This window comes from Pogona vitticeps, chromosome 1 (genome assembly GCF_051106095.1).
Source record: "Pogona vitticeps strain Pit_001003342236 chromosome 1, PviZW2.1, whole genome shotgun sequence".
Lineage (NCBI taxonomy): Eukaryota > Metazoa > Chordata > Lepidosauria > Squamata > Agamidae > Pogona > Pogona vitticeps.
The window spans coordinates 332,755,249-332,782,939 of NC_135783.1; the positions used below are offsets into that span (position 1 = coordinate 332,755,249).

Sequence of the window (27,691 nt, forward strand, 5' to 3'; positions counted from 1 at the left end):
TTACAATTCTAAGGGATGCCAGAGTTGAAGATAAAGAATTGGAAAAATTAGAAAAAGGCATATACCTTGCAATAAAAATAACTCGCTTATGGATGAAACATATTTCAGTGGTCTCTATAGTCATCAGGGAATTGGGAACAATGCCATGGAATTTTTTAAAATATAATAAGCTGCAGATCTATGAAATAATACTATCAGAACTGCAAAAAAATGGCAAGATTAGGACTAGCATACGTATTACATCAATATTTAACTGATGCTTTGGTTTTGAGTTAAAACTTCTATCTGTTATCCAATACCAGTCAAAGACTGGCTTGCGATTTTGAATCATCATTATCACTGTAGGGCTACAGAATTGGAAGGGACACTATGGATCATCTAGTCTAGCTCCTGTCAGGAAGACACAGTGGGGAATCAAGCTCCCAACTTCTGGCTTTGCAGCGAGATACCTAAATCACTGAGCTATCCAGCAGTTTTTATAAATGTTAACATCTGTGCCAGCCAACAAGAACTTTACAGATGGTCATGTCATTACCAATATTTGTGATGGGATGTGATTTTGTTCCTAGCCTAAGACATTCAAAAGCCTAAGAAGCCTCAGACAAGGAAAGACTGAGGCCTGGAAAAATCCAAGCAGGATCTAGTGAGAGAGATCACTCAAAGTTAGATTGGAAAATGTCAAGTCATAGACAGTCAGGCCTCAAGCTAAAAGCAAGAGTGAATTCTGAAGTTAAGCTAACACTGTTATCAGAATATTTGTTTGCTGAGGTATAGAGATATGATTTCAGTCAAACCCAAGCAGGAAGCAGAGACTTCCACAACACAATAACATAATGATACCCCATATCGTCCCTTTTGTTTTTCAATGTTGCTTGATATTAAAATTCAGAATGGAGTGCATTCCATTGTCTGGGGACCACACAGGAGAAAGCCCTCTCTTCTGTACTTGTTAGGTGGGCCTCTAAAACTGTCAGGTTGATTCACAAAAGATTGTAGCTGGTACACTAAAAAGGGAATTGTACACAGTCACTTGTTGCTGCTGCCATCTGGGATTCCGGTGACCATGCAGAGTCATGGACTACTCCCAGAGTATTCATACCTAGAATAGATTAGGAAATGAAATCTGTGAAGAGTTCACATGCTTGCCAAGGCTTTGCTTCCTGTCTGATCAACACAACTTACCTTTCCATGGTAGGAAGCAGAGAAAAAGGAGTGAGACAACTGCCAGCTCAGAAGAGTTGTCTATCATTACTGGAAGAGGCACCCTCAAACCAAAGTTGGGAGGTAACACATCACAAACAACAAATCTATTTGTAATAGGGTATCTTGGGAATAATGAGGACATTGCAGTGTTCTTCTTGCAACATAACACAAGTACTGGTATTGTTTTTACATCATCATCTTAGAATTGCAGTGCTGGAAGGGACCCAGGGGATCACTAGGGATCACTGAGGGATCATCTAGCCCCGGTCAGAGAGGCACAGTGGGCAACTGAATTCCCAACATTTGGCTTCACAGCCAAATACTTCAACCACTGAGTTATCCAGCAGTTCTTAAAACACAATTTAAAAAATTAGTTATTACTGTACTTGTTATTTTTGGGGGCCAAAATGCTTTGGGGGCATTTTCAGAGGTTGTTTGCTTTTTAAATAAAAAACAAAACAAAACACTTTAAAAGAACCAAAAAGTAACAAGCAATATAATATGCAAATTAATAACAAGCAAACAGTGAGTTCCCCCCCATAAACTGTGAAATCATCACCACCACCATCATTCTCTTAAAACTGCAGTGCTGGAAAGGGACCCTATGGGTCATAGAGTCCAGCCCCTGTCATAATAATTCCTTTTAAAATGTAGCTTTAAAAGAGGTAGCTGTGTTTGCCTGTGATAGCATATCAGGACAAAACAAAAGAAAAATGGAAAATAAAGAAGACAAAAATGTTGTGGCACCTTAAAGACTAACTGTGCGACTTTAATGTCCATGGAGGTGAACTTGTTCAGAAAAGCTCACATCAAAATATAGCAGTTAGTCTTTAAAGTGCCACAACATATTTGTCTTCTTTTTTTTTTCTTTTGTTTTGGCTTGATATTTTTAAAAATGTAGCTTCTCATGCTCTGGTGCTGTGGTCTACTTTGATATTCCTGCTACGGCTGGAACCTATGAGAAATGTCATATTTATCTAATGGAGAAGCCAACCCTGTTCATTGGGGCTCTCTGATATTGCCAGCTAGACAGCTGGTATGTGGGAGAAGATGGAAGGACATGTTTTCAGTGTTCATTAAAACAAGGACATGTAGAGAGGATTGTTACTAGAGTTTTGGGACATAGAAGTCATCCACAAGCTAGTTAAATGGGAGCTATTCTGACAAGCTGGTTTTCAGGCATAGGAGTGTCTTATGGAAGTGTCTCTTAAGTCTTTTTAATGATAATATTGAAAGTGGTCCTCATAACAAAACATTTTTACCCATGAATAGCAAAAGCAAAAACCTTGTGGTTCATTTGACACTAACAGATTTATTTAAGTTTGAGCTTTCATATATGATGTGTGGAGTACACAATGGCCACAGTTTACATAGTGTGGGTGGGAACCAAGGATATGGTTGATAACAGTTGCGTTATTAACAGAGACAATGAACTTGCAAAGTAACAGTGGTAGCAATGTAATGTGCACTTCCTAAGTGTTGATTACATAAAGGTCCTGGCGATAGTACAATAATTAGTTTGTCATCTGGTAGTCAGTGGTTATCTTATTGTACATGCACTGACAATTTGCTTTCAGGAAGGAGTTGGTTGTGCTGAGGCCAGAATTTTGCAAACAAGTTTTGACTTGTTGGCTGTACACAAGACTGTAGAGAAAACATAGATTATATATATAAAACATGCAGCCTTTGACTCTATTTTAGGGTCTCACAGTCTTGTGTGTCTCCAAATCCAGTTAGCTTACTAAAATGTGCAAATTACACTGATGGATGATATATTCTCTTTAAATATCTGTGGTTTTAAGCATAAGGAGATCAATGTGAGTAAATCCTCATCACTTCATTACATGAAGCATTCTATTCTGTCTATAAAGATCACAGATGATAAAGATGTCATACTGATGTGCACTCTTGCACAATGTCCAGTTTCTTAGTTCTTTTTAGCTTAGATATTTGTTAACTATAGGGCCATTGTATTGATTTCTCATGCAACTGAAGTGATGATGTTCATGCTGTTGCAACAAAGACTTTTGCCCTGTATGGAGTAAGAAATGCCAGATGTTCAGGCTGGATTTCAAAAAAGGAACAGATACCAAAGACCATACAAATATACATTGGCTACTGGAGCATACTAGAGAATTATCATTCTTAAGTCAGTGGTTCTTAACCTTTGTTACTCGGATGTTTTTGAACTGCAACTCCCAGAAACCCCAGCCAGCACAGTTGGTGGTGAAGGCTTCCGGGAGCTGCAGTCCAAAACTCCTGAGTAACCCAAGGTTAAGAACCAGTGCCTTAAATAATTATTTTTCCTCGTAGTCATATATTCTTATGCTTAATTCTGGATTGACATTTTCCTATTGGGCTGTCATAGTTGTTCATCTTGCATGGAAGAAATGACGTGCACACAACCTATTCACAAACAGCTGTCAGTGAAATCATTAAGCTAGGTTGTTTTATTTTGGATGCCAAATCCACCTAGGCCCAGATCTATCTAAATATCAGTTATTAATGAAGCTATGCACACTGTTTCTTACTCATGTGGGACCTTTGGTTAGATTTAAAAGAACTCGGCAATTACTCATCAGTGTTTTGCCAGATATTACTTCAGAAATTAATATATGCTTAAATGTTCATTCATTTATTAACTATTTGAGCAGATTAAAAAAGTATTGTGTCATCTTTTAGATTAGGCATCCTTCAGTCTCGAGAGACTATGCTAACGTGCTTTGTATGGAGGACTTAGAACAGCATCTAGTGTAGCTGAGAAGGCCAATTCGAGAGTGACAATCCCTTCCACACTGAAGACAAATACAATCTGTACCCTGTCCAGCTCCCTGATTTTGCTGCTTTTGTGATTTCCTCTTTGTCTCGGCCTGCTGGACAAGGGTCTCTTCAAAATGGGAGAAGCCATGATGCACCGCCTGCCTCCAGGCTGAATGCTCAGATGTCAAAGTTTCCCATCCGTTGAGGTACATTCCTAAGGCCTTCAGATCCCACTTGAAGATATTCTTGTATCACATCTGTGGTCTCCCTCTGGGGTGATTTCCCTGCACTAATTCTCCATACAGGAGATCTTTTGGAATCCAACCATCAGCCATTCTCACGACATGCCCAAGCCAACGTAGACATCACTGTTTCAGTAATGTCTACATGCTAAAAATTCCAGCTCGATATAGGACTACAGTGGACCCTTGACTTACAGACGGCTTGACTTACAGACTTTTTGAGTTACAGACTTCTCTGGCCGCAAAATTTAGGTTTGACTTGCAGCCTGAGAATTGACTTACAGACCAGAAAAAACCCAAAATGGAACAAAAACGGCCTGTTACAGGATTAATCGGTTTTCAATGCACTGTAGGTCAATGGAGACTTGACTTACAGACTTTTTGACTTGAGAACCGCCTTCCAGTACGGATTAAGTTCTCAAGTCAAGCCCCCACTGTACTCTATTTGGAACTTTGTCTTGCCAGGTGATGCAAAAAATGTGTTGGAGACAATGCATATGGAATGTGCACAAATGTGTACAAAGGGTCCAGGACTCACTGCAGTACGGGAGTGTACCATCTATGAGCAAAATTTTAAAAAATTGAATTCAGTAGTACTTTCATTGGACCACTAAAAATGTGTTTCCAGGTCCTTCAGAAGTTGCAAGGCTTGGGACTGGAGATGGGCACGATTTAAGTCAGCCTGAGGTGGTGAAATTCTTTGGTGTGACACCAGAGGTGCCACTCATTCCCTCTCCCCAAACCCCTCTCTCCATGTGCCACCCAGGGTGTCCTCCGTCTCTGATTGCCCAGTCTGGAAAGGAGCTTAGGCTGCCCTTCCCTGCCTCGTCCGATAGTCAACCACTCAGCGGCTATACAGGGAGAAACCCTGCTCCACTTACTTGTCTAAGTGGTCAACTACTGGAGAAGGCATGGAAGGGAAGCCCAAGCTCCTTCCCCAACTGAGCAGCTGGCAACAGAGGATGACCATCCCTACTTGGGACTTAAGGAGAAAAGTCTAAAAAACATACTGGCTAGAAGTTACTGCAAGAAGATTTGTGGTTTCTTGAATCTCAAAATGAGTATTACAGATTAGAGATGTGATATATGAGGTTGCATTGAAGAGACATAATCAATTCTAGAGAAAGGCAATTGGTTCCACATCTCTTGAGATGTAACCTGAAAAAAAATCTGACTGATTTGAAAACTTGCCTTTTTAATAATATTTTAATAGCCTAATAAAGGTATTTGAGCATAGACTATTCATATATCTAAAAATATTTACATATTTCTTAAAAAGAATGGAATGTCTTGCCTTGCTACCTGTTAGTTGTTATACTCTTCTCTTTATAATAGTATGGAGAGTATATACTGTTACTTTGTATTGTTCTCCAGGTATGAAGTCCATTTATATTATTATCGTAGACATCCAAAGCATACATTGAAACATGTCCAACTTCATATGAGTACAGTGGTGCATCGACTTACAAACTTAATTGGTTCCAGACTCCTGTCATAACTTGAAATGGTTGTATGTCGAAGCACCATTTCCCATAGGAATGCACTGAAATGCAATTAATCCGTTCTGGCCAAAGAAAAAAAATCACCAAAAAACCACAACACTGCAAGGCCCATCAGAAATGTGATTGATCCATTCCAGCCGAAGGGAGGGGAAGCAAACAAACCGTGCAAGACCCTTCAGAAATGAAAAAAAAGAAAAGAAAAAAGGAAAAGAAAAGAAAAAGAAAAAAGAAAAAAAAGCAGAAAGCAAATAAATCGTGCAAAACCCATCGGAAATAGGGGAAAAAACCCAAAAAGCAAACAAACACCCCAAGATGGGTGCTGTGGGTTTTTCGGGCTCTTAGGCTGTGTTCTGAAGGTTGTTCTTCCTAACGTTTTGCCAGTCTCTGTGGCTGGCATCTTCAGAGGACAGGAGTCAGAACGCTGTCTGTGGTTCTGACTCCTGTCCTCTGAAGATGCCAGCCACAAAGACTGGCAGAACACAGCCCAAGACCTTCAGAACACGGCCAAAGAGCCTGAAAAACCCACAGCAACCACCAGATCTCAGCTGTGAAAGCCTTCGAGAATACATCAAACCCCCCAAGACCCATAGAAATGAGGGGAAACCCCCCAAAAGCAAACAAACCCCACAAGACCCATCGGAAATGGGAAAAAACTCACCAAAACAAAAACAAAAACAAACCCCACAAGACCTATCACAGTGTAGAAACATAATCCCACCACCCAGCCCAAACCCACCCTGCAAAACCCACCCAGAACAGTTTTTAAAAAGTAGAAGCACCTTATCTTACCAGGCAGTCTGAAGCCTTCTCCGATTGCACTCACTGTAATCGTTGGGGCAGAAGAGCTACAAAGAAGCAGCCTCTTTGCAACCAACGGTTAGCAATTTGAATTCCCCGCCTTTTCCCCTGCCTTTTTCTGTTTATAACTGGAAGTTCCGGCTGCAAGTCGAAGCAAAATTTTGTGGCTGGAGCTGGTCGTAACTTGAAATGGTCGCATATCGGGACATTTGTAAGTCGAGGCACCACTGCAGTTATATTCATATTTTTCAAGGGAAGTGTTTAAGAAGCAAAAACTTCACTAAACTTGGAAAATTGCTGAAGTCACCATTAATGACAGAGGCAGAGAAGGAAGCATTCATGATGGACAAACCACAGCTTCTTATGCCATGCTGAATTTGCACTGGCAGAGTGGCGGGTGTTTTATGTGTCACTCTTCTCTTTTCCATGCTTTTTAAAATGTATGTAAAAAACATTTTGCTTCATATTGGTTGTAATAGGATGAAAACCAAGTCTGTCCACTCCAGAGCTAGAGTACTCCCCCTACATCCATTCTGGAGGCACAGGATGAAGAGAAGATTTTAGATCTACTGGATCCAGAGTTCCCTTTGAGCTGCCCCTAAAATTCATGCTTTTCTGTACAACTACTGGTAGACCATCAGTGTAAAGGATTTGTTGGACAACATAAAGACTTCTGAAGGTGGACTTCCACTGCTTGTATACCTTCCTTTCCAGAAGTGGAGACAAGAGTTTCCTACATCGTATCTCCCCTGAGAATATAAGTGAAAAAAAAAAGAGTATGCGCAGGAGTATCATTTGTAAGGCTAAGTAAACCCAGGTTTTCCCTCCAACTCTGTTATATATGTTATATATGGCATAGTGGGGGACAGGTTTCTGTGCAAACCATATTCCAGGTTGCAGCTCAGTTTCTCTATTGTATAGAATGTATAGTAATCATTGAGAACTGAACAAGTCACTACCTCTGTAACCTTGGCCTAGCTTTCATTTATAGGTGTGATATAATTTAGAGCTTTTAATATTAATGGATGGACTCTTCATGTTTTGACTCAAAATTAACTGCATTTTTGAGATTTTTCCTGATTGTTTTTTTTTGGGGGGGGGCACTTTACATTGGTTATCTTCTAGTCCAGTGTTAGGTATGTATGTTGATCATAATGAATAAATGAACTGTATTGAGAATTGTAGCTGTTGGTGAGCCATGGCAGTGAGACACCTGGAAATATAATCAGTCCCTTTCCCACCACGCACCACTTCCATCATGTCAAAACAAGCAGCACTGAGCAGAATCTGGGAATGAAAATGGTTTTAGGTCTAAATGGGGATAGCAATGAAATTAAAATGAAGTTTGTAAAAAAATAGTAATTGGAAGAACTGATTACAGAAGATGCTTGCTGGTTATGCGGTTCACAGCCAAAAAACATTTCAGCAAAAATGAAAGGTTAACAATAGCTTTCTATATTAGGATAAGAAATCTTGCATCAAGAGTATTTTTTAGCCCCGTTGGAATTCTAATGTTCTGGGTGTTAACAATAGGACTTGGGGTTAGGATTGTAGTACAGTTAGAATCAAGTACTGTATCATTTATTTCCTGAATGCACTAAAATCCCAGTCTTCTCCTGAGTTGGAAAGTCCTAAATAGTGCCATCTTATTGAAAACCATAATATGTTACTTCTGCGTCCTGGCATCATGGTTTGCAGGAAATTGGCATGAGACATTTTAACCCAGAACATTATAACAACTGCAACAGTACACTCCTGCAGTGGTAGAACGTAATAGATCTGTTGTCACAGCCATTTTTTATCCGTAAACACAAATCTGTATGGCAAGTAGCTGAAACTCAGGGACTTTGTGCATCTTCATGTGACAATGCTGGATAATTGGGGCTGCTTCTTTGTGAATTCTGTAAAAAATGTAACTTTGGAGGAGTGAAGTGGCCTATCTTTGATTCTAAAAAGTGAAAGAACCACTGTATTTGGAGATTGCAAAGGGTTTTATCTATTTTGATTGTATCTGCAAAATCTCAGTTTTACATTCCAGTATAGAAAATAACCTTCAGAGGAAATGTAGTAAGTAAGTAAATTTTATTATGTGGTCATAGATCTGATTATACGAAAAAGAGACCAGGTGACCACATCAAACATGGATAAAGCTATATTATGTATATACCTGGCCTAATTCAGAATGTCAACCATCTATTTGTTCAGATTTGTAGGAGAAAACACAATGCATATGAAGAATTCAAGAAGTTTGTATGCTCTAGCAAGGAGCTCACCATAACTAGTCAGATAATCTCGCAGAAATAAGTTGCAAGGGATCTACAAATGCAATTTACCATGCAGTTTATGTTTCTGGGATGTGTTTTGACCAAATATGTCCTTACTTTCTGTAATGGTTGTATTTGTTTTTGCTTTTCCTATCTATATGCTGTTTCCTCACATCTTTTCCTTTTTCTATTCTGATTATATAGGAAGTTCTTCCTGTTGCAGGGGTGGAGATGCAGTTAACAGCTGCTGTTTCGCTTTTGACAATTCTACAAGAGGAGTCAATATCCATCCATACATATTCCCACTCCTTCCTACACATCATTCTACAGAATCTGGAGCACAGAGATGCAGGTCAGAGTCATGCCATGTTGCTGATTTTTTTTAGCTTGCAGTGCTTTTTCTTTGCTTAGTGAGGTACTATTTAAAAAAGAGCACACACCAAGAAAAAAATCACATGGTGCACAATGCGGGCTTACCAGTACTGTATAATGCGGTATGCAGTGGTTAGTTATCATTTTCCTTTGCCATCATTTAAAATGCATCATGTAGGGGCCTTTCTTCAAAACTTTGAAGTTTCACAATCTTATAAGTGCATGGAATAAGATCCACTGAACTCAGTAGAACATTCTGCTCAGGATTTATATTTTTAGTCTCTGTTGCCATCTAATTCAGCTTTGTGTCCAGCTTCAAATATTTGAAAAACTGTCTACTAGTTTATCTATTATTTTTGTCTGTTATCTGTTATTGAGGTCAAATCTTCTGCAAGAAAGCCAAATGAATAAAACACATGGTGGGAATTATTAAGCATGACAGTATTTGCAAGTAACAATTGAGATCTTGTCAATTCCAGTGAAACAAAATAGTAACAGGTACTAAGACTATCTTTACATAAATTGTATGTTGGACCTAACTGACCCCGCGGGTGTTTAGATAACCAGAAATGTATATTTTGTAAACATACCCGGGGCAGAATTAGAAAAGTACATTGAATATAACAGTGTGATAATCATGTACTCAGAATTACCTCCGAATCTTGAACATCTTATAACCATATGTCACATGGTGTAGAACAGTCTTTTATTGCATGGCATGTGGGAGGAAATCCTGCATGAGCATAGGATTGAGGCCTCACAGTGCTAGATAGGTGTAAGCCCCATTGTGCTCAGTGTGATTTGCTCTCCACTTGGTGTAGGATTGAGGTCTTAACTGGTATTTTAACAGATAGCCTCCTGAAATCTAGCCCCCAGTTTCCCAAACAGCTTCCATCTAACTTGTGAAAAATGTGCTTGTAAGAGTTCTTATTTCAGAACACTGAAATAAAGTTGTTAATTAAAGGAGCTTTTTGAAAGTTGCCTGATAGAAGATGCACATCTATTTCTAGTCCATTTGTATCCCCCAGGTGTCAGTAATGCCTGGCTGGAAACTCTTCTTGCTGCAATAGAAGCATTGCCAAAAGAAACCATCAGACTAGAGGTAATATGTTTTCCTGTGAATATTACAGATAATATGAGCAGATGATTGATTGTGCCCTGTAGTTTTCCGAATGTCCAGTCCTCCCTTTCTCCCTCTAACTACAAATGATGCTTAGTTATATGAATTTCCTGTTTCCGTTTTTATTACCCCAGAGTATCCAGAACCTGCAGTCTGTATGAAAAATTTGCAAGTCATGAGCTGAGGCACTCTGCCATAAATAAAAAGATATTCCTAGTTGTATGTTACTTTTGGTCTGATCGATAGGAAAGCACTTACTACATTAGTAATAAATAGGATGTAAGTGTAGAAGGGTCTGATCTTAGCAAAGTTTTAAGAGCACCATGCAAAACAGGCAGTAACTGATAAACATACCTTGTTTACATGGTGTCAAACTTGAACCATACAAGCAAGAAATATTCAAATATTTCTTCTGAATAAAAAATGAATTTCTAATGTTGAGGTGTTGTGATAGGTCACACAGATTGCCAGTTTTACTTGGAAAAGTGGGAAACCAATGTTATCCAATAAAGCTACATGTAGTGTTCTAGTTCAGATGTAATATGATGTAATAGGAATTCATAGTGTACTTGCATCTTCTTCCCATCCTCCTTCTTGTCATATGCAACTGTGAGGATTTAACGTTTTTGGTTTCATTTTGAAACCACAGTTCCACATGACACAAGAACTACAGTTTAACTATAGTAAGTGAGGAAAACTGAATTCGAAACCATGTTTCATCATGGTTGTGTTGACTAGCTAGAATGTGAGTGATGAATCCCATATTCTGCTAGCTGTGTTCTATCCATACTTGAATTTCATTTGGACTGTGATGTCAGCCTTAACGTATGGGAAAGAGGAGGGCATGACAGTGGGATTTGCTCTCTGATATGGCCATGATATGCTTGTCTATCCTGGTTGCACAGTGTGGGACAAAGACAAGTGATTATTTGGCTAGATCCAGTAGACTTTGGATGCTCCTAGCTGCTACCAGGCTATAGAGAAGAATCGCTTCGGCCAATGATGCTCATGCTGGAAAACTCTGCAGAGATACCAAAGAACTGACAATAACTTGCTGGAGGGGATGTAGTATCAAATACAGTGAAGACAGCAAGTATGTGAAAAGCTTAGAAATCTCACTCTTTTGGACTGCAGCTCCTAGAATTTCCCATGCCTGATTATAACTGTCCAACCCGGGATTCTGGGAATTGTAATTCCCAAAAGTAACACTTCCAGCATGAGAAGGAGAGAGAGAGAAAGGTTGCAGAAGGGAATGGCACGGAAAGAGGAAAGAGAGAGAAGTCGGTGGCAAAAAGGAATGGAAACCAAAGGGGTAGAGTGGCTTTCCCTGTTGTTGGTGCTGACCCTTCTTCTAGTTTTGTTTGTACATTTACTACAGATTAGGTGCCCTCAACAGAAAAAAGGTCCATCACTCTTACACTAGAATATAAGCATAGCATGATTCCCCAGTTAGGTTGTCTCAGATGCCCTAGTTTAAGATCATAAGTCTAAGCTGGTAATGAACATGAAAAAGAAGCTGATGTTGAGCTTGGAAATGAGCAAGAAAACCTGAGGTTGGTATATATCTGTACCAAGGTTACAGCAGAACCTTTGTTAATTTTTTGTTCTTCAATGAAGTCTTAAAGAGTATTCTAAGAGGATTTAAAAGAATACTTTGATTTGTATTCTCGAAGGCTTTCACGGCCGGGATCCAATGGTTGTTGTAGTTTTTGCGGGCTGTTTGGCCGTTTTCTGGAGGTTTTTCTTCCTAAATTTTTGCCAATCTCTATGGCTGGCATCTTCAGAGGGCAAGAGTTAGAACTCTGTGTTCTGCCAGCCACGGAGACCGGCGAAACATTAGGAAGAACAACCTCCAGAACATAGCCAAACAGCCTGAAAAAACTACAACAACCAATACTTTGATTTGTTTTCATGACATTTCATCCATACAGTATAAACCAGATATTGTTTTTAGTGTGTGTCCTGTTCCCAGGCAGGCTGATCCTGCAGACTGAGGCACAAATAAAACAGCCTGATAAGAGAGTCCAGAAACAGTATGAAGAATCAAAAATTAATTGAGCAAATTTAGCTTAGTTACCAATATAAGTACAGTGGAACGCAAGTATCCATGGGGAATCGGTTCCAAGTCCACTCGCAGATAATGAAAAGCACAGGTTATAGCAAATGCTATACATAACAGTGTGTTGGTCCCATGACTCCCCTGTACCTGTAATTTTTGTCTTGATGGGGCCTTTATGAGTAAGAACTGAGTTGTAGTCTTGTTCATCCACATGCTGAAGACAACCATCTCTCTCCTCTCTTACACACACACAATCTCAGTGGCACTGTAATTGTCTTCTTTGAAGACTATTAGGAATAAATCTCCCTGTTTATCAAAAAGGATTGAGGAAGTTGCTGTCTGGAAGGCATGAAGGGCGGGAGGTAGGAAACCTCTCCCAAGAGGCATTTTGGCAACATTAGCACCCCATGGAACTTAGAAGAAGATGCTGGGACACTAGGTGAAATGGTGGTGGGTTATCTATAAAGGTAAGGACCCTCTTGTGCATGGGATCAGTATCCACTGATTCACTTATCCACAGTCTGAAAATATTAAAAATATTAAAAGAAAAATGCAGAAAAAAATCTATTTCTACATGTATTACCAGAACTGGCCACTAGAATAATACATAGTTTGTTCTCTGGCACCCTCTAGCGGCCAGTTCTGGTAATGCATTTGAAAATATTTTTTCTGTTTTATCCCCTTTTCCAATGCTATATAGATATAGCATTTGCTCTTTTCTGTGGTTTTCACGGGGGCGTGAAACCAATCCCCTGTGTATATTGGAGTCATACTATATAGTATTGTGTCTGGTTCCCTCTAGTGGCTAGTTCTGATAGTTATATCTTGAAAATCTCTACTGTTTTTCTGGTTATTTTTATGTAATATTTTTAATACATGTATTTTCAGACCATGGATAAGTGAATCACCAGATACTGATCCCATGGATAAGGAGGCCGTACTGTAGTTTTAGAAGAGGTGGCCATGTTAGTTTGTGTTTTTACCAGTACAATATAGCATGCTTGACCGTGGTAGTTGTATCACTGGGAATATGAGGTACTACCCTGTCACAGGCGCAGGCTATTTCCTTCTTCCAGTGTGCATGTGAATGTTTGCTTGTCTTCATGCCTGTCTCCATGTATGTGTGAATGATGGAGGGGGAGGGAACCTGTCTTTTTGTGTATGAATGCCCACTTTTACTCCTGGCTCTATCTCTCACCACTGTTATTGGGCCTCCTGCCCCATGATTTATAATAGACATCAGTTGCCCCTGCTACTAGGAGCTAGACAAGTTGTCCATTTTTATTTTATGATAGTCCTGGCCAGGCAGCAAAACCAGGTGCTTTAAAGTGGGTTGCGTTATCAATAGCCTGGTGAGATGTGTTTGTTCATCTTGTGAGTCAAAAGTTGTTGGGTTGTAAAGATTGTAGGGAAGGTGTAAGTGAATGGCCTTGGGGCACTCATTACTTCTGTCATTACTGTAGAGAGGCTTGCTAACAAGAAGCTGTCAGTATATCCTGCACATTCAGATGTAAATTTGTACTGGTGCCACTCCTCTCTTACCAAAGGAAAGCTGCAAATTCTCAAGAGGACAGTCTTTTCACATGATTGTCAGTAGAACAAATACATTAATGACTGGAATCCATATTTTTTTCCTCTTAAAACAACTGAAGGATGCAAATACTGAAAACATTAGTTGGTTTCAAGAAGGGAAAACATTTGTGTATTTTTCCTAATAAAATTCCATTTGGGGAAAAATTAAATGTCTTCTTGCATTCCCACACTGATAATACAAATTTTCACGACTTGCTTTTTTTTTTTTGGACTTATATACCGCCCCATAGCGCTACACTCTCCGGGCGGTTTACAATTTAAATTATACAGGCTACACATTGCCCCCCCCCCCCAGCGAGCTGGGTACTCATTTTACCGACCTTGGAAGGATAGAAGGCTGAGTCAACCTTGAGCCAGCTACCTGGGATTTGAACCCCAGGTCGTGAGCACAGTTTTAGCTGCAGTACAGCTTCTTGTGAAATATAATTTGGTCAGATGCATTTATCTTCATGTTGGTGTGGAATGTTGAGCTTTTTATAATCTAATGAATTAGAGCAAGAAAAGCGCTTTGGAGTTTCATTTACTCTAAATGTCAAGTCTGTCTTTACCAGATTTGTTTGTGATCTCACACTTTCTATTCACAGCTGCCTCTCAAGAAGCCATTCCTGAAAGACTGATAACAAAAGGGGAATGCATCCAGAGTAGTATAATTTTTCAAGTGTTTTGTTACAGAAAATATAATTGAGTGACTGGCCCTTTTTGAAAGGAAAAAAAGCAGTAGGTTTTCTCATGCAAAACCATGTAAAGAGATACGACCTTTCTCGTAACTGTAGGAGTCTTGTGTTGGCCTTTTTCTAAATGTGAAAAGATTAGTAATGAGTCAGTGAGAGATCAACTCAATTAAGAGTAGTGGTTTGGATGTTCCCTGTGTACACCTGTCCTCTTGAATGAGAGCCATAGATGCTGTGAAATGTTCTTCACCTCATGTCAGAACATTTCATGGGGGGACTTAGAAGAGCATTTCCATGAATCAAAAGGATAAGGTTGGAAGTGGTCTTTGTTTTAGGTATATTTTTAACGCAGATGGAGTATCCCCCCCCCCCAAGTATTCAGAAATCATACTTGGTTTGGCCGGTCACAGAGAAACCTCACCCACAAGTGGGTGCAGGGTTGTGTCTTTAATTCAGTATTTTTAAGATCTTTATAAATAACTTTATAAATAACTCTAGCCACCTAGAGTGGACGAGTCGCCCAGATAGGTGGAGTATAAATCAAATAAATAAACAAACAAACAAACAACAACAACTTGGATGAAGGAACAGAGGGGATGCTAATCAAGTTTATATAGGACGCTAAACTGGGAGGAATAGCTAACATTTCAGAAGACAGAATGAGGATTCTGTTCTCCAGTAACAAACAGGAGAAATGGGTCAGAAGAAACAAAAAGAAAAAAACATGTACAGGTCTACATTTAGGGCAGAGAGAATGAGATACACAAATATCTTGTGGGTGTTTTGTGGGTCTCTTAGTAGGCTACAAGGTAGACATAAGTCAACAGTGTGATGCAGCAGGGGGGGAAAGCCAGTGCAATAGTAGGCTGCATCAACAGAAATGTGTCGAGATCAAAGGATGTATTAGTATAATTCTATTCTGCTTTAGTTAGCACTCACCTCAGATACTTTGTCCACTTTTGGGCACCACAGTTTCAGAAGCATACTGTGGGTGACGAAGAAAAGGTCTGGAAACTAAGGCCTATGAGGATGGCTGACAGAGCTGGTATGTTTAAGCTGGTGAAGTGAGGACTGAGAGGGGATGTGATGGTCATCTCCAAATAGTTAAAGGCCTGTTATTTAGAACCTAGGTTCTTAAATCCTGAGGGGCTGCAATGTTCTCACAGGAAGTCCACGAATGCTTGAAGAAATGTTATGATCTTTTGAAGTAAGAAAGAAAGAAAGAAAAGAAAAGAAAAGGAGATATAGAACAAAATCTTAATTTCACTTGCATGTTTGTGTAAAACTTGGCTTTTTTAACCTACCGCCTCCTTTAAAAATATACAGACGTAAAAATTGGTTATGAAAATAACTGTTTGATAGCAAATAACTGTTTGATATTTCTGCACACAAGCAATTTCACCTCAGCAATCATTTGACAGATTTTTCCTGGTTAGTCAAATTAGCATATGTCAGATATGTTCACCCATTTAAATATGCTCAATTTACATCTTCAAGGAGAAGAGGTTAGTTACAGTTTTTCAAGTTGAAGACAAAATTGAAGCAATGGTAAAAAAAAAAAGTTGGAATTGTGGCATCATCGCCTATTGAACCAAAAGTATAGGACTTTTTCAAACTTCACAGATTTTCTTGGTTCCACCAACAAAGAGTTATCTGAGGAGGACACATCACTTATCACATGACATTTGTAAGATTTTCAGCGTAGTTTTCTGTGAATATTTTTCTGTTCCTGATGCAAGCAGAAACTGGATTAGAGATCCATTTTCAGTTAATTTGTATGAACTAGAGGGGCTCACAACACAAGAGGAAGACAAGCTCATAGAAATATCCATGAATGGTGCTCCGAAATTTCATTTCAAGGAACAAGAAATTTGGTTCTTCCAAATTTCTGGGCTCACCTACAAGCAGATTTTCCAGAACTGTCAAAGAAGGCTATGAAAGTATTGATGCCTTTCGTAATAACATACTTTTGTAAAATATTTTCTGCTCTCGTTTATATTTAAAATAAGTATAGAAACTGTTTGAAAAACATAGTCTGTATAATGTGTAGCCTGTATAATTAAAAATTGTAAACTGCCCGGAGAGTGCTTGTAGCGCTATGGGGCGGTATATAAGTCCAATGAATAAATAAATAAATAAATAAATAAATAGTCAGAACTCAGAATAAAAGTTCCAGCTATTAAGCCTGATATAACAAGGCTTGTAAGTGAAATGCAGCACCAGCCTTCTCATTAATTATAATTATTTGAATATAATGTTGCCTTTTTTTCTACCCAACTTGTGTTTAATGAGGTACAATTTTATACATATTATATTTATGTCATTTTCTAGCTTTCATTTTCATGTACAGTATAGGTGTGTCATATTAATTATTTTATGTGCTTGTAATTTCAGTTTCTTCAGCAGGAATTAAAGACAATCATCATCATTATTATTGTTATTACTGTATTTTAAACTTGTATGGAATAATTCCAATAAAAATATTATAATAGAAATGTGTGTATTAACAGATTAACTTATTTCTCCCATCTTTCCAAACTTGAAGACCCTTCATGAGAAAATTTAAATAAATATTTGATGCACTTAGGATTTTAAATCTTGAGTTAAATCTTGGTGGTTCATGGCAACAAAAGATATTTAAAGGGGGTCTGTCGTAAAGAAAAGGTTGAAAACCACCAATATAGAAGATGGAATAAGCTTTTGTGTAGCTATGGAGGAAATGATATGAACTAGTAGATTCAATCAAGAAAGAAATTTTTGACTAAATATTAAGAAGAACTTCCTCATAATAAAAACCCTGCAAAATGTCACTCTCTTTCATTGGATGTTTTTAAACAAAGATGGCTATCTCCCAGGGATGCCTTAGCTGTGGATTTTCTGCTTAAGCAGGAGTTTTAACTTGATGATCCTTGGGGCTCCTTCCAGTTTTACAATCCTATGATTCTATTACAACGCTACCATTTAGCAGATATTAATTGAAATGGGCAAATATTAGTTCCAGTTAGCAGATGTTTAGGAATAACAGAAGTTAGCAGAGCCTCCAGCAGCAGGTTTAGAATTGAAAGTATCTAATGGTATAGTTCGTACTTTGTTGATCTCATTTTGCCTTTTTAAAATTGTATTGTAATAGAGTTCACATCATAAATATGGGTAGGAAGTGCTAATTTTACAACATAAATTACAAATGGCCTTTACCTGAGTTTGTGATTGCGTAAGAAGCCAGAGAATATCTTCTTTACAACCTGTGGAACTTTTTGTAGCAGTTTGTCACATTTGAGGGCCAACTCTCAGATAACGCTCTTTTTTCATGGAGGTCCATTTTACTGAAGTTGAAAGTGTATAACTTGTAATTGTTTTATGTCTGGGATATGTACTGTGTGCTTTGTGTATTCTTATGCAAGCTGATGCTTACAGCAGTCTTAATATTTGAAGAGGTTCTTAATATATAATGCATATTTTATTGCTTGCCTTCTGTTTAATTCTAAATTTCTTCTTTGAATTTCTTCTTCTACCCCTCCTGCTCCCAACCCCACAGATCCTGAATCCTCTTGTTTCCAAGGCACAGCTTTCCCAAACACTTCAGTCTCGTTTGGTTAGTTGTAAAATCTTGGGAAAATTAGCTAACAAGTTTGACACTCATATGTGAGTAACTTGTGTTTGTTTCATATGTTCTAATTGATTAAAATATCCACAAAATGTTTTAAAATGACCTGCTGTAGGGTGGAATGGGAGAGCACTTCTGAATAAGTTGATGAACTGCACCAAAGAGTCCAAAAATAGGATTGAGCTGAAGCAGTCTTCCTCAGTTAAAATGGGCTTTAGAGAAGCACCCATCCTTTTCATGAGTACCCTGTATGTAAGGGTGGAATACCCACTTGTCTTACCAGTAATGATCCTGGCTAATAGCCACTGAGCTTCTTTACTGTTCTGTTTTTCAGTCTTCTCTTCCAAAATGAAAACAGGCAACATTCCCTGAAATAGTTATTTGGCTTCATGATAATGCCAAGTAATACCAGGTCTAGTGCACCAGATCTGCCTCAGCAATAACCCCATAAAATCAGATTGGAGTGTGGGCAATGCTTCCTGTCATCCTTCTGATACAGATGAAGAATTTGATACTAAAAAGCTTCAGGGAGTGCAGCTGTCACTGCTGGGAGGACCATCAACAAAATAAACAGTGGGGTGGCCTTTTGTCCTCCCCCAAAACTTCCCATTAATACCCAGAATGTTTGCGTTAGCAAACTTGGACCAAAGATATTTGTTAATTGATAGAAAGATCTTGTATGATTGAATGGCAACTGAAACAGATTGAATGACATCTGAAACAAATCCATCCCAAGGTGATTTATCCTTGTTATTAACCATACATATTAGCAGTTCACATTGAATTTCATTCTTGTTTTTGCATTTATGTTTAGATGAAAACATTTATGCTTTATGATAATCAGCACAGGTCATGAGCAGAATTTTGTTATAAAATATTGTTTTAGATGTGATGCTAGGCATACTTCTCATTCCTGAAACCTGGAAAACACAGCATTTGTACTTGTTACTAGCAACCTTTTTTCTTGTTAGGCAATGTTCCTAAAATGTAAAGTACGGTGGTGCCTCGCTTAACGAGTGCCTCGCTCAACGATGAATTCACATAATGATGGCCTTTGCTGGAAATTTTGCCGCCTCACCTAACGATGTTTCCTATGGGGGATTTTTGCATAATGATGTTTGGGACCTTGCTTCACTTAACGATGACAGTTTTAGGTCCCCTGTTTCGCTTAACGTTTTTTTTTTTTTACAGCCCTGTTTTCGCTATTTTAAAAATATTCTAAAATGTTTAAAAAATGTTTAAAATGCTTGGAATCGTTAGTGCACCTAATAAAACCTTCGTTAAAGTAATTTGGCTTCGTTCTGAGTCTTTTTGAATTTTTGGTGATTTTTTTTTCACCATTGAAATGTATTGAATAGGCTCCCATTGGAACGGATTAACCGGTTTTCAATGCATTCCTATGGGAAATGGTGTTTCGCTTAACGATGTTTTCACATAACTATGTTTTTAATGGAACCAATTAACATCGTCATGTGAGGTGCCACTGTATAATGATAGTATAAACTGTGATATGGAGGTCAAAGGTTTACTATGAGATAAATTGACTGAGATGTATCACTTAAGTGGAGTTTAAAAAAATTATTTATACAATTGTTGCCTTTTTTTAGTGTTAAAAGAGAAATTCTCCCACTGGTAAAATCTCTCTGTCAGGATGTAGAATATGAGGTTCGTTCCTGCATGTGTCGGCAACTGGAGCTCATAGCTCAAGGAATAGGGTGAGCACAATTTGTACTATTACTACAAAATGTAAACAATTGCATATGATAGTGATATAATAGTGATAATCTGAAAAGCAGTTAATAGAGCTCAAGCTGGGAGCACAAAGGAAATGAAATCATGGTTCAAAAAACAAAAACAAAACACCCACTGGAAAAGGCAATAATGCCAGTAGAAGTTGAAGACAGTAGAAAAAGAAGATCTGACATGAGATAGATTGATTTAGTAAAGGAAGCAAAGGTTTTTAATCCTCTGAAGGGTTATGAAGTATAGGATCTTTGAGAGGTCATCAACGTGTAGATTTCCTTAAAACAAAAGTAAAGCTTGCTGCTTATTTACCACTCTCTGGACAGTTTATAATTTAATTATGCAGGGTACGCATTGCTGCCCCCACCCCACCCCGCAAGTTGGTACTCAATTTACTGACCTCAGAAGCATGGAAAGCTGAGTGAACCTCAATCCACTTACCTGAGATTGAACCCAGGTCATGAGCAGAGTTTTGGTTACAGTACTGCAGTTTAACATTGTGCTATAAGGCTCCAAAAGTCATAAAGTACTGCATAATACAAAGCCTTCCGTTACTGGCAATGAGAAGAGTTCCTTATGATTCTGTCTACTTGACTAATGATGACTAATTCAGCATGATAGAAAATCGACCTCCATGGGGCAAACAGGTAAATCACAAGAGAACAGGTGGGGTTTCTTGCCAAAGCTATAGACTAATCAGAATTTGAGATTTGTGCATCGCTTTAACTGCACTGATAACTCAGAATTTAGGAAGACATTTGCATTTATCTGCTGTTTCCATTGTTCATCTCATATGAGAGTAATTGCTGCTGATTAAGTTGCAGTAGAGGGACACATAGGTCACAAACATAAACTACAATGAAGGCAAGTAGCTAGCCTACTGCTATCCTTTTGTTCCTAGATAATATGACTGTCTTCTCTGTGCACGCTATCCCTGAATAGAGAAATAGCAGCGAAGGTGGGAGGATAAACCATTCTCATTAGAAACATGTTACAGCTTCCCAGTAATACACCACTCTTTCTTCAGTTCTCTCCTGTCATGCTTTCAGGGCCTCTTTACAGTATGTCATCTTCAGCCATGTGTTTCTTTTAACTAATGTTTCCTTTCTAAATTTTTTTCCAAATCACAGGAAGTAGCTCTCCAAGGCTGAGAGTTTCAGCAGAGGAATTTAAAATAGGTGGGGAAGAATGAAATGGCTTAATTCTTTCCCTTTCAGCCATTGTTCGGCTCAAAATATCTTCTCCAGCTGCTTCTCCCTGCACAAAGAGAAAGATATATGTATCTGTATCTTTTGCTTCCCAGGATGGAAAGTGACCTGGAGGGTAAGATTTTGAGCAAAAATGGCAAAAAGGAAAAAGCTAACTTTGGCATTTCCTCTGTTGAAGCCTCAGAGGCTTAAAGGAAAACAAAACATGTTGGAGAAAGTTATTGGTATAGTTTGGCCCTGATTTTCAATGGGTTTTTTTTTACTCTTCCCTTTCTTCTGCATATCTTTATCTTTCTATTTTTCACTCCACCTTCAACCACATAATTTCTGCCAAAAATCTAATGATGCCACCTTAGGCCTCTTCTCTTCTAACCCTGTCACCTGATGACTTTTCCACTGCTGAAAACAGCACTTATTTTTCTCTCTGCTGCCCCCCCCCTCCATCCTTATCAAGCAGCTCACCTGCTGTTATCTTTCTTTGGCTTCTTCTACTTCCATTTCTGTGCACTCTTGTTGTCCTGCTTCCTGTGCCTGGAACAGGCAGGTTACATTCCTATCTCTGTTTAAATCTTTTCTTAAAATGCAGTTCTTTTGCAAACTCTTTTCTGCCCCAGTGTAATTTTAATCCATTTGGTAGACATTTTCAACTCTTTGTCCATCTTTTGTACTTTTTACTTTGAATCAACACACAATTGGCACACAATGCGGATTTAGCACTGAGTGACTTCAAGAAAAAGGATGCTGAGCAGGAGTGAGAATGCAATTTTCTCACTTTGCCACAGATATAGTACTATTCAATGAGTGTTGATTATTATGTGAGTTTTGGACTGATTTTTCTTCAGAACGGCATGTTTAGCAGGAATGGGAAACTTGTGGCCTTCAGATATTTTGGACAATATTTTGGACTTCCACAATCATTTATCGCTGGCTGTAGTGTTTGGGGTTTCTGGAGAATGAAGCACTAAATACCCCGAGAGTCTAAAACTCCCTACATTTATTTAAAGTGGAAGTGATTTGAAGTGTGTGGGAAGTCCCAAGGTCTTCACATTCTCACTAAGCCATAAGGTTTAGTGAGTGAACTTGTGCTATTTAATCCCCTTCCTCTTTTCTCCTCACAACAATCATGTGGGGTATTTTAGGCTGATGTACTAACCTGGTACATTTCGTGGTTGAGAAGGTATTTGAACTTGGGTCTACTCAATTGTAGTCTGACACTCTAACTGTTCTGTCTTAGCAATTTTAGGAGCTGCTCTTTTAATTTTCCTTTTGGAAGTTGTATCTTTTGGCAACCTGCTGAAAATATAAGATTTGGATATGATGCATGTGGAGTTGGAGGGCAAAAATCCCATCTAGACCAAAGCCGCCCAGCGTAGGCTTCGGTCTAGATGGGCGGGGTATAAATCTAATAAATAAATAAATAAATATTTATTTATTTATCTCTGTTCCTTTCTGTCTACCTCTATAGTATTTCTCCCTTCCCATTTAGATACTCAGTGAAAGTATGGAAATATTGTCTTTATAAAAATATATGGATTCATGTATTTCAGGAATGAAAGCTTTATCCAAGAATGACTTCATTAGAAATATTCTTCATAGGAAGCTGTGTCTGTTTCATAATTCTACCATTTGTGCCAAATCAACTTTTTTCCATTTTTAATTTGTTTTCTTTGTTTCCCTTTGTTTCACTGGAAAGCATACATGCCCCCTACTTACAACCATATGTTCCCTTATTTCGTTGCTGACCAACAGTTTAACAGCTTTCTAATTTTTCTCTTTCTTGCCACATAAAGCTCAACTTACAGTCCCTTTGTTTCCTCTAGCATTTAAGTGACTCTCCAGTTCCACAGGGAGGGATTAGATAATGAGGATTTAAACCTGAAAAAAAAAAGACCATAGAGTTGTGTGATCTGCATGCATTAAGAAACACATAGACACAAAACAATCTGATAGCAAATATTGGATGGCTTGAGCAAAGATGTGCAAAGAGAACCTGAACTTCCATTTTAATCGATATGTTTTCACTGGAATTCTGAATTTGTTCTTTCATGTAGTTTTTTTTTCCTTAATGAATGTTTTCCATTAAATTCTGTGGGCAAAAGTGAATACGGAGTGGTTTGATATTTCCATATTAAGAGCAAAACTTCTCCTTTTCCCGGTGGGGGGGCGTGCCTGCAGGGGGGCGGAAGTCTCTCGTGCATATGCGCACGTTGCATTCGGGGGCACATGCGCACAGTGCGCTCACGGGGCTGAATGTGCCTGCGCTGGGGGGGTAAGAGATCTGTGTCCGCAGCCCGGTCCTGGATTGGCCGTGGGCCACTGCAGACCTGGGGTTGGGGACCCCTGCTTTAGACCATAGGAGACCAAATGTCCAAGACACCCTGCTTTAGTCAAACAATTATTTCAGCTTTCACTTGATGACAAGTTAAGATTTCTGTTTTAGGTTATAGTCATACCTAAATCTTTCCCAAAGTATGACATTTTCTGTGAAGAATGAAGTAAGCAAGCTCCTTATTTTGTTGCTCCTTAATTGTTTTCTGTTATTATTATGGGGTGGTGGATATAGTCACACTTAATCCAATTGAAATCAGTGGGCCTGAGTTGTTCATGCATAAGGGTTTCTATGAGACCAGAATGTGACTGATGTTCTTTGGATCCAACACAGTGGTTAAATGTACAGAGAATCTTAAGGTTGACCCATAGGTGGTTGTAAAGGGAGATAGTTTTTACAGTTGCCTATTATCTGCTTTTGTCCATCTAATTTGTTTTCTTTTTCTTTTTTCCTTTATCAGAACTGAACTGACAAAAAATGTAGTGCTCCCTGAGCTGGTAGAATTAGCAAGAGATGAAAGCAGCAGTGTACGCCTGGCAGCTTTTGAGACCCTGGTCAATCTTCTCGAAATGTTTGATGCAGGTAAGATTGGAACTCAGTTCCTTTGATCCTACTCCATTGCAGTTCCTCTGCAATTATATTTTCAGTCTGATCATGTTCATGTTTTGATTAAATTTCACAAAAGGCCCTGTTGTTCACCTTACTAATCTTTTCTCTTTTTCAGATGATAGAAGTCAAACTGTCCTCCCATTAGTGAAGTCATTCTGCGAAAAATCCTTCAAAACAGACGAGTCTATTTTGGTTTCATTATCTTTCCATTTAGGGAAGCTTTGTAATGGACTATATGGTAGGGCTGAAAGGTCTTTAACACTTTTTTTAAAGGGGTGCTGCTGGGTTACTCATGTTTGGGTTGGAATCTTTTAAATATTGTGGTCCTCAGAATTCTTTCATTGACATAAATGAGGTTGCGGTCACACTGGCAGTAAGAATTGTGTCATTTAAGTCAATTTAGATTTTGTCATTCACATGATGCAAGAGTGAAATCGATTTATATGGGCTGCATAGTGAACTGTTTTCAAATGACTAATAGGGTTTTTTAAAAATAGCTTCTAAAATTGATTCAATACAGTGTGGTTTTGTTGATGTGAACATTGCTGTTGTTTTAATTTGTCCTTATATGGATTTTGAGTGGCAGGGGCAACACCATTTTCCCATTCACATTTTTTAAAAAATCTTAAAATATTTATCGCTATATCACTTCATCAGTATGTTTTGCATTATGACCACTGTTCTCTCCATTCAGCTAATGAAGGATCCAACAGAGTAGCAGAAGACCAGCAGGCACAGAGTAGGTGCAGAGCAGGTACATCTGGACATGGAGGATGGTCTGTGCACCAGGAATATAACCTCGCAAAGGAGCTGGATCGTTTCACCTCTGTTCTCATTTTTTCATCATTAATTGGATGGGGTCATCTCTTTGGTGTCCCCCCCCCATGATTTCTAGAGACTATTGTGACACCAGTTGGCACTTTGTAGACACTTGATTTATTACTTATTTTTTTAAGAAATTAAAATCCAATCAAAACCTTTGTGAACAGTGTGCTTCTAAAAAAATAAAGGAAATGAGTTTATTTCAGCAATATAGACACCAAACCCAGTTTAAATCACTAGAAATAAATCGGTTTCCATTTAGTGCATGTGAACCAGTTTAAATACCACATGTTTAAATACTGGTGTAAGTACCATCAGTTTAAATACCACGGGACTTGGACCTAATTTTTAAAAAGTCTAAATAGAAGATGATTCACATTGCCAGTGTGACCACAGTCTGAGATATCAAAAAATCATATGGTTGAAAAGAATGTCTTTTATAATTAAGTGGCCTAGTTTGCTATAATCTGCACACATCCCTGCGACAAATGTCGTGGTATTTAGTACTTTATCTGAATTTGTAATTCACATACATTTCAAAAGCTTAAGGTGCATAAAAACAGGATTAGAACAAGATACAATATATGTCCTGTTAAAGATATAACAGAAATAGTGGATTAGTCTCTGAGAGGATTAGATTAGAAAAATTTAGTTCCTGAGGTTTTTTTCCTGAATCCCTTTATCTCCAGCAGTCAAGGAGAGACGGAAAAGGGAAATATGTTTTGCTAATGGATTCGAGCCTGAAGTATTTTCAGGTCTTATGGAAATGTTTTATTTATCTGAGACTGAACAGCAAATCACTATTTTTTCCTTTAGGGGAAAAGGATGCTTGAACGCAAGGTCCAAAGTGGGTTGTTTACTTTGGTAGCTCTTTAGTCCATTTGTGGGGAATCTCTCGTAGTCTCATTTGAACTTTTGCACTAGAACTTTGTATTGGGAATTCTGCATAGAGTATGCTCCAACGGCATAGTTCATGTAATAGATTTCATGAACATTTAATGTGGAGATATTGAGCAGAGCCAAAAGGTATTTAATGTCATTGGAAGAGTTCCTTAGCTATTCACATTTGCTTATAAACTAGATTAACTCAAGATCACAGCAAAGACTAAAGTGAAACTCATCCAGAGCTCAAACAGATATGTTACTGTTTATGATAGGTAATACCAGAAGGTACTCCTAGAAGCCAAAGATGGCAAGAGGTTTTTTTTTAACTGCAACTCCTGGAATACTTTAGCTAGCACTGAATATTCTGGAAGTTGTACTTCAAAAAGTAACTTTCTCATTTCTGATGCAGCTATGATGAAAAAGCCCATCTTTCTCTCATAAGGTTTTATAATAACATGCTGGGTGCATCAAACCATTTCAAATGAATACTAGTTAATCAAAACTTATGATTTATATGAAAGAAGACATGAGCTTGGAAGGATTACTGTATTTTTCGCACTATAAGATGCACTTTTTTCCCACAAAATGGGGTGGGGTGGGGTGGAAAGTCTGTGTGTCTTATGGAGCGAAGAAAACAGATTATTTTTTCCTGTTTTCTTCTCCTAAAAATTTGGTGCGTCTTATGGAGAGGTGCGTCTTATGGAGCGAAAAATACTGTACCTTTTGAGGCAATAGTTTCTAGAAAGCTTCAGCTATTGTGACCACTAGCCATGCTGTCCAATAAGATTCTGGGAGGTTTTGTCCAAAAAAGGGAACATTTCCATGGTCTGCATATTGACTTGTTGGTTGATGGAACCAGGAACAAGTCATTTGTCTTCAAATAAATAAAGGGTTCTCAATGTTCTTTTGCATTCACAGGATAATAGTGCATATGACCTTGTCCTTTTAGAACATTAGGATTCAGTATACCAGACTTCTAACTACTTTACAATGGGAACTGTATCAATGTGCTAAGTGTCAAAGTCATCTTAAGGTCTCAATAGCTACAGACAGAAGAGGTTAGCATGAAGGCTTTACTTTGAGCAATATACTTCTCCTACAATATTCTTCTGTTTTCAGACCTAGGGTAGGTTAGTAGTTCTCTACTATCAGTATCTTGCAGAAGAGCCCTAAAGCAGGACTTAACATTTATTTCTTGTACTTGAGATCCTCTAAACTTGAAGTGTTCTTTATGACCACTGTTTAAAGAAGTATGTGGGTGAAATTACAAACAATAGTTATTATTCTTAGCTTTGTATTTCAGGGAAATATTACAGTTACTGTTTGCAATGTGATATGGAGGGCTAGCCTTTCTAGGGAGGAAAGAAAAGTCTCAAGAAGATGTCTTGATGAATTTTGGTTTTTTAATTTAAAAATGCTATGCTCTTAAAAAATGCCGATATAGGAATATTGTCCCTGTGAGTAAATAGTTCTTGCAAATATCTAATGCTTCTTCATATTGGTACACAACATTTTCCAAAAAGGTTTTGTGTAAACATAGGGGTATTTGTATACAAATATGAATACTCCACCACAGGTGGACATAACATGGGTCCGGCCCCCTGGGATCGGACTGTCCACTCACCGTCTGTTGCTGCTGCGGGCTCCGCACTCCCTTTCTATTGCTCTGGAGCTCATGGGCGATTAACCATTCCTGGCAGAAGGCGGGATGGTGAGACACTTTGCCAGGTTGAAGAGTGGCTGGCTGACTGAGTGCTCCAGAGTGATAGGAAGGGAGCATGGAGCCCGCAGCAACAGCCGATGGTGAGTGGACAGTCTGACCCCAGGGGGCTGGACCCTTGTTATGTCCACTTGTGGGGAGGTTGTCGTATACAAATACCCCCATGTCTAGCCTTGTGATTTCTGGA

The 27,691-nt window shown here is 38.5% G+C and overlaps 1 protein-coding gene across 9 annotated transcripts in view; it reads left to right on the top strand.

The window, feature by feature from the left end:
- Window positions 1–27,691, top strand: part of PPP4R4 (protein phosphatase 4 regulatory subunit 4) — a 116,369-nt gene that overhangs the window by 53,739 nt on the left and 34,939 nt on the right. For all 9 annotated transcript variants that reach the window (XR_012082650.2, XR_013540805.1, XR_013540806.1 and 6 more), the window contains exons 4-9: window positions 8,974–9,121; window positions 10,170–10,243; window positions 18,120–18,226; window positions 19,796–19,903; window positions 23,929–24,050; window positions 24,193–24,315. Coding sequence is in view for 6 of the 9 variants with exons in the window: in XM_020814427.3 (XP_020670086.3) it covers window positions 8,974–9,121; window positions 10,170–10,243; window positions 18,120–18,226; window positions 19,796–19,903; window positions 23,929–24,050; window positions 24,193–24,315 (682 nt within the window). In the remaining 3 variants the exon portion in view is untranslated. The remainder of the gene's footprint in view (window positions 1–8,973; window positions 9,122–10,169; window positions 10,244–18,119; window positions 18,227–19,795; window positions 19,904–23,928; window positions 24,051–24,192; window positions 24,316–27,691) is intronic.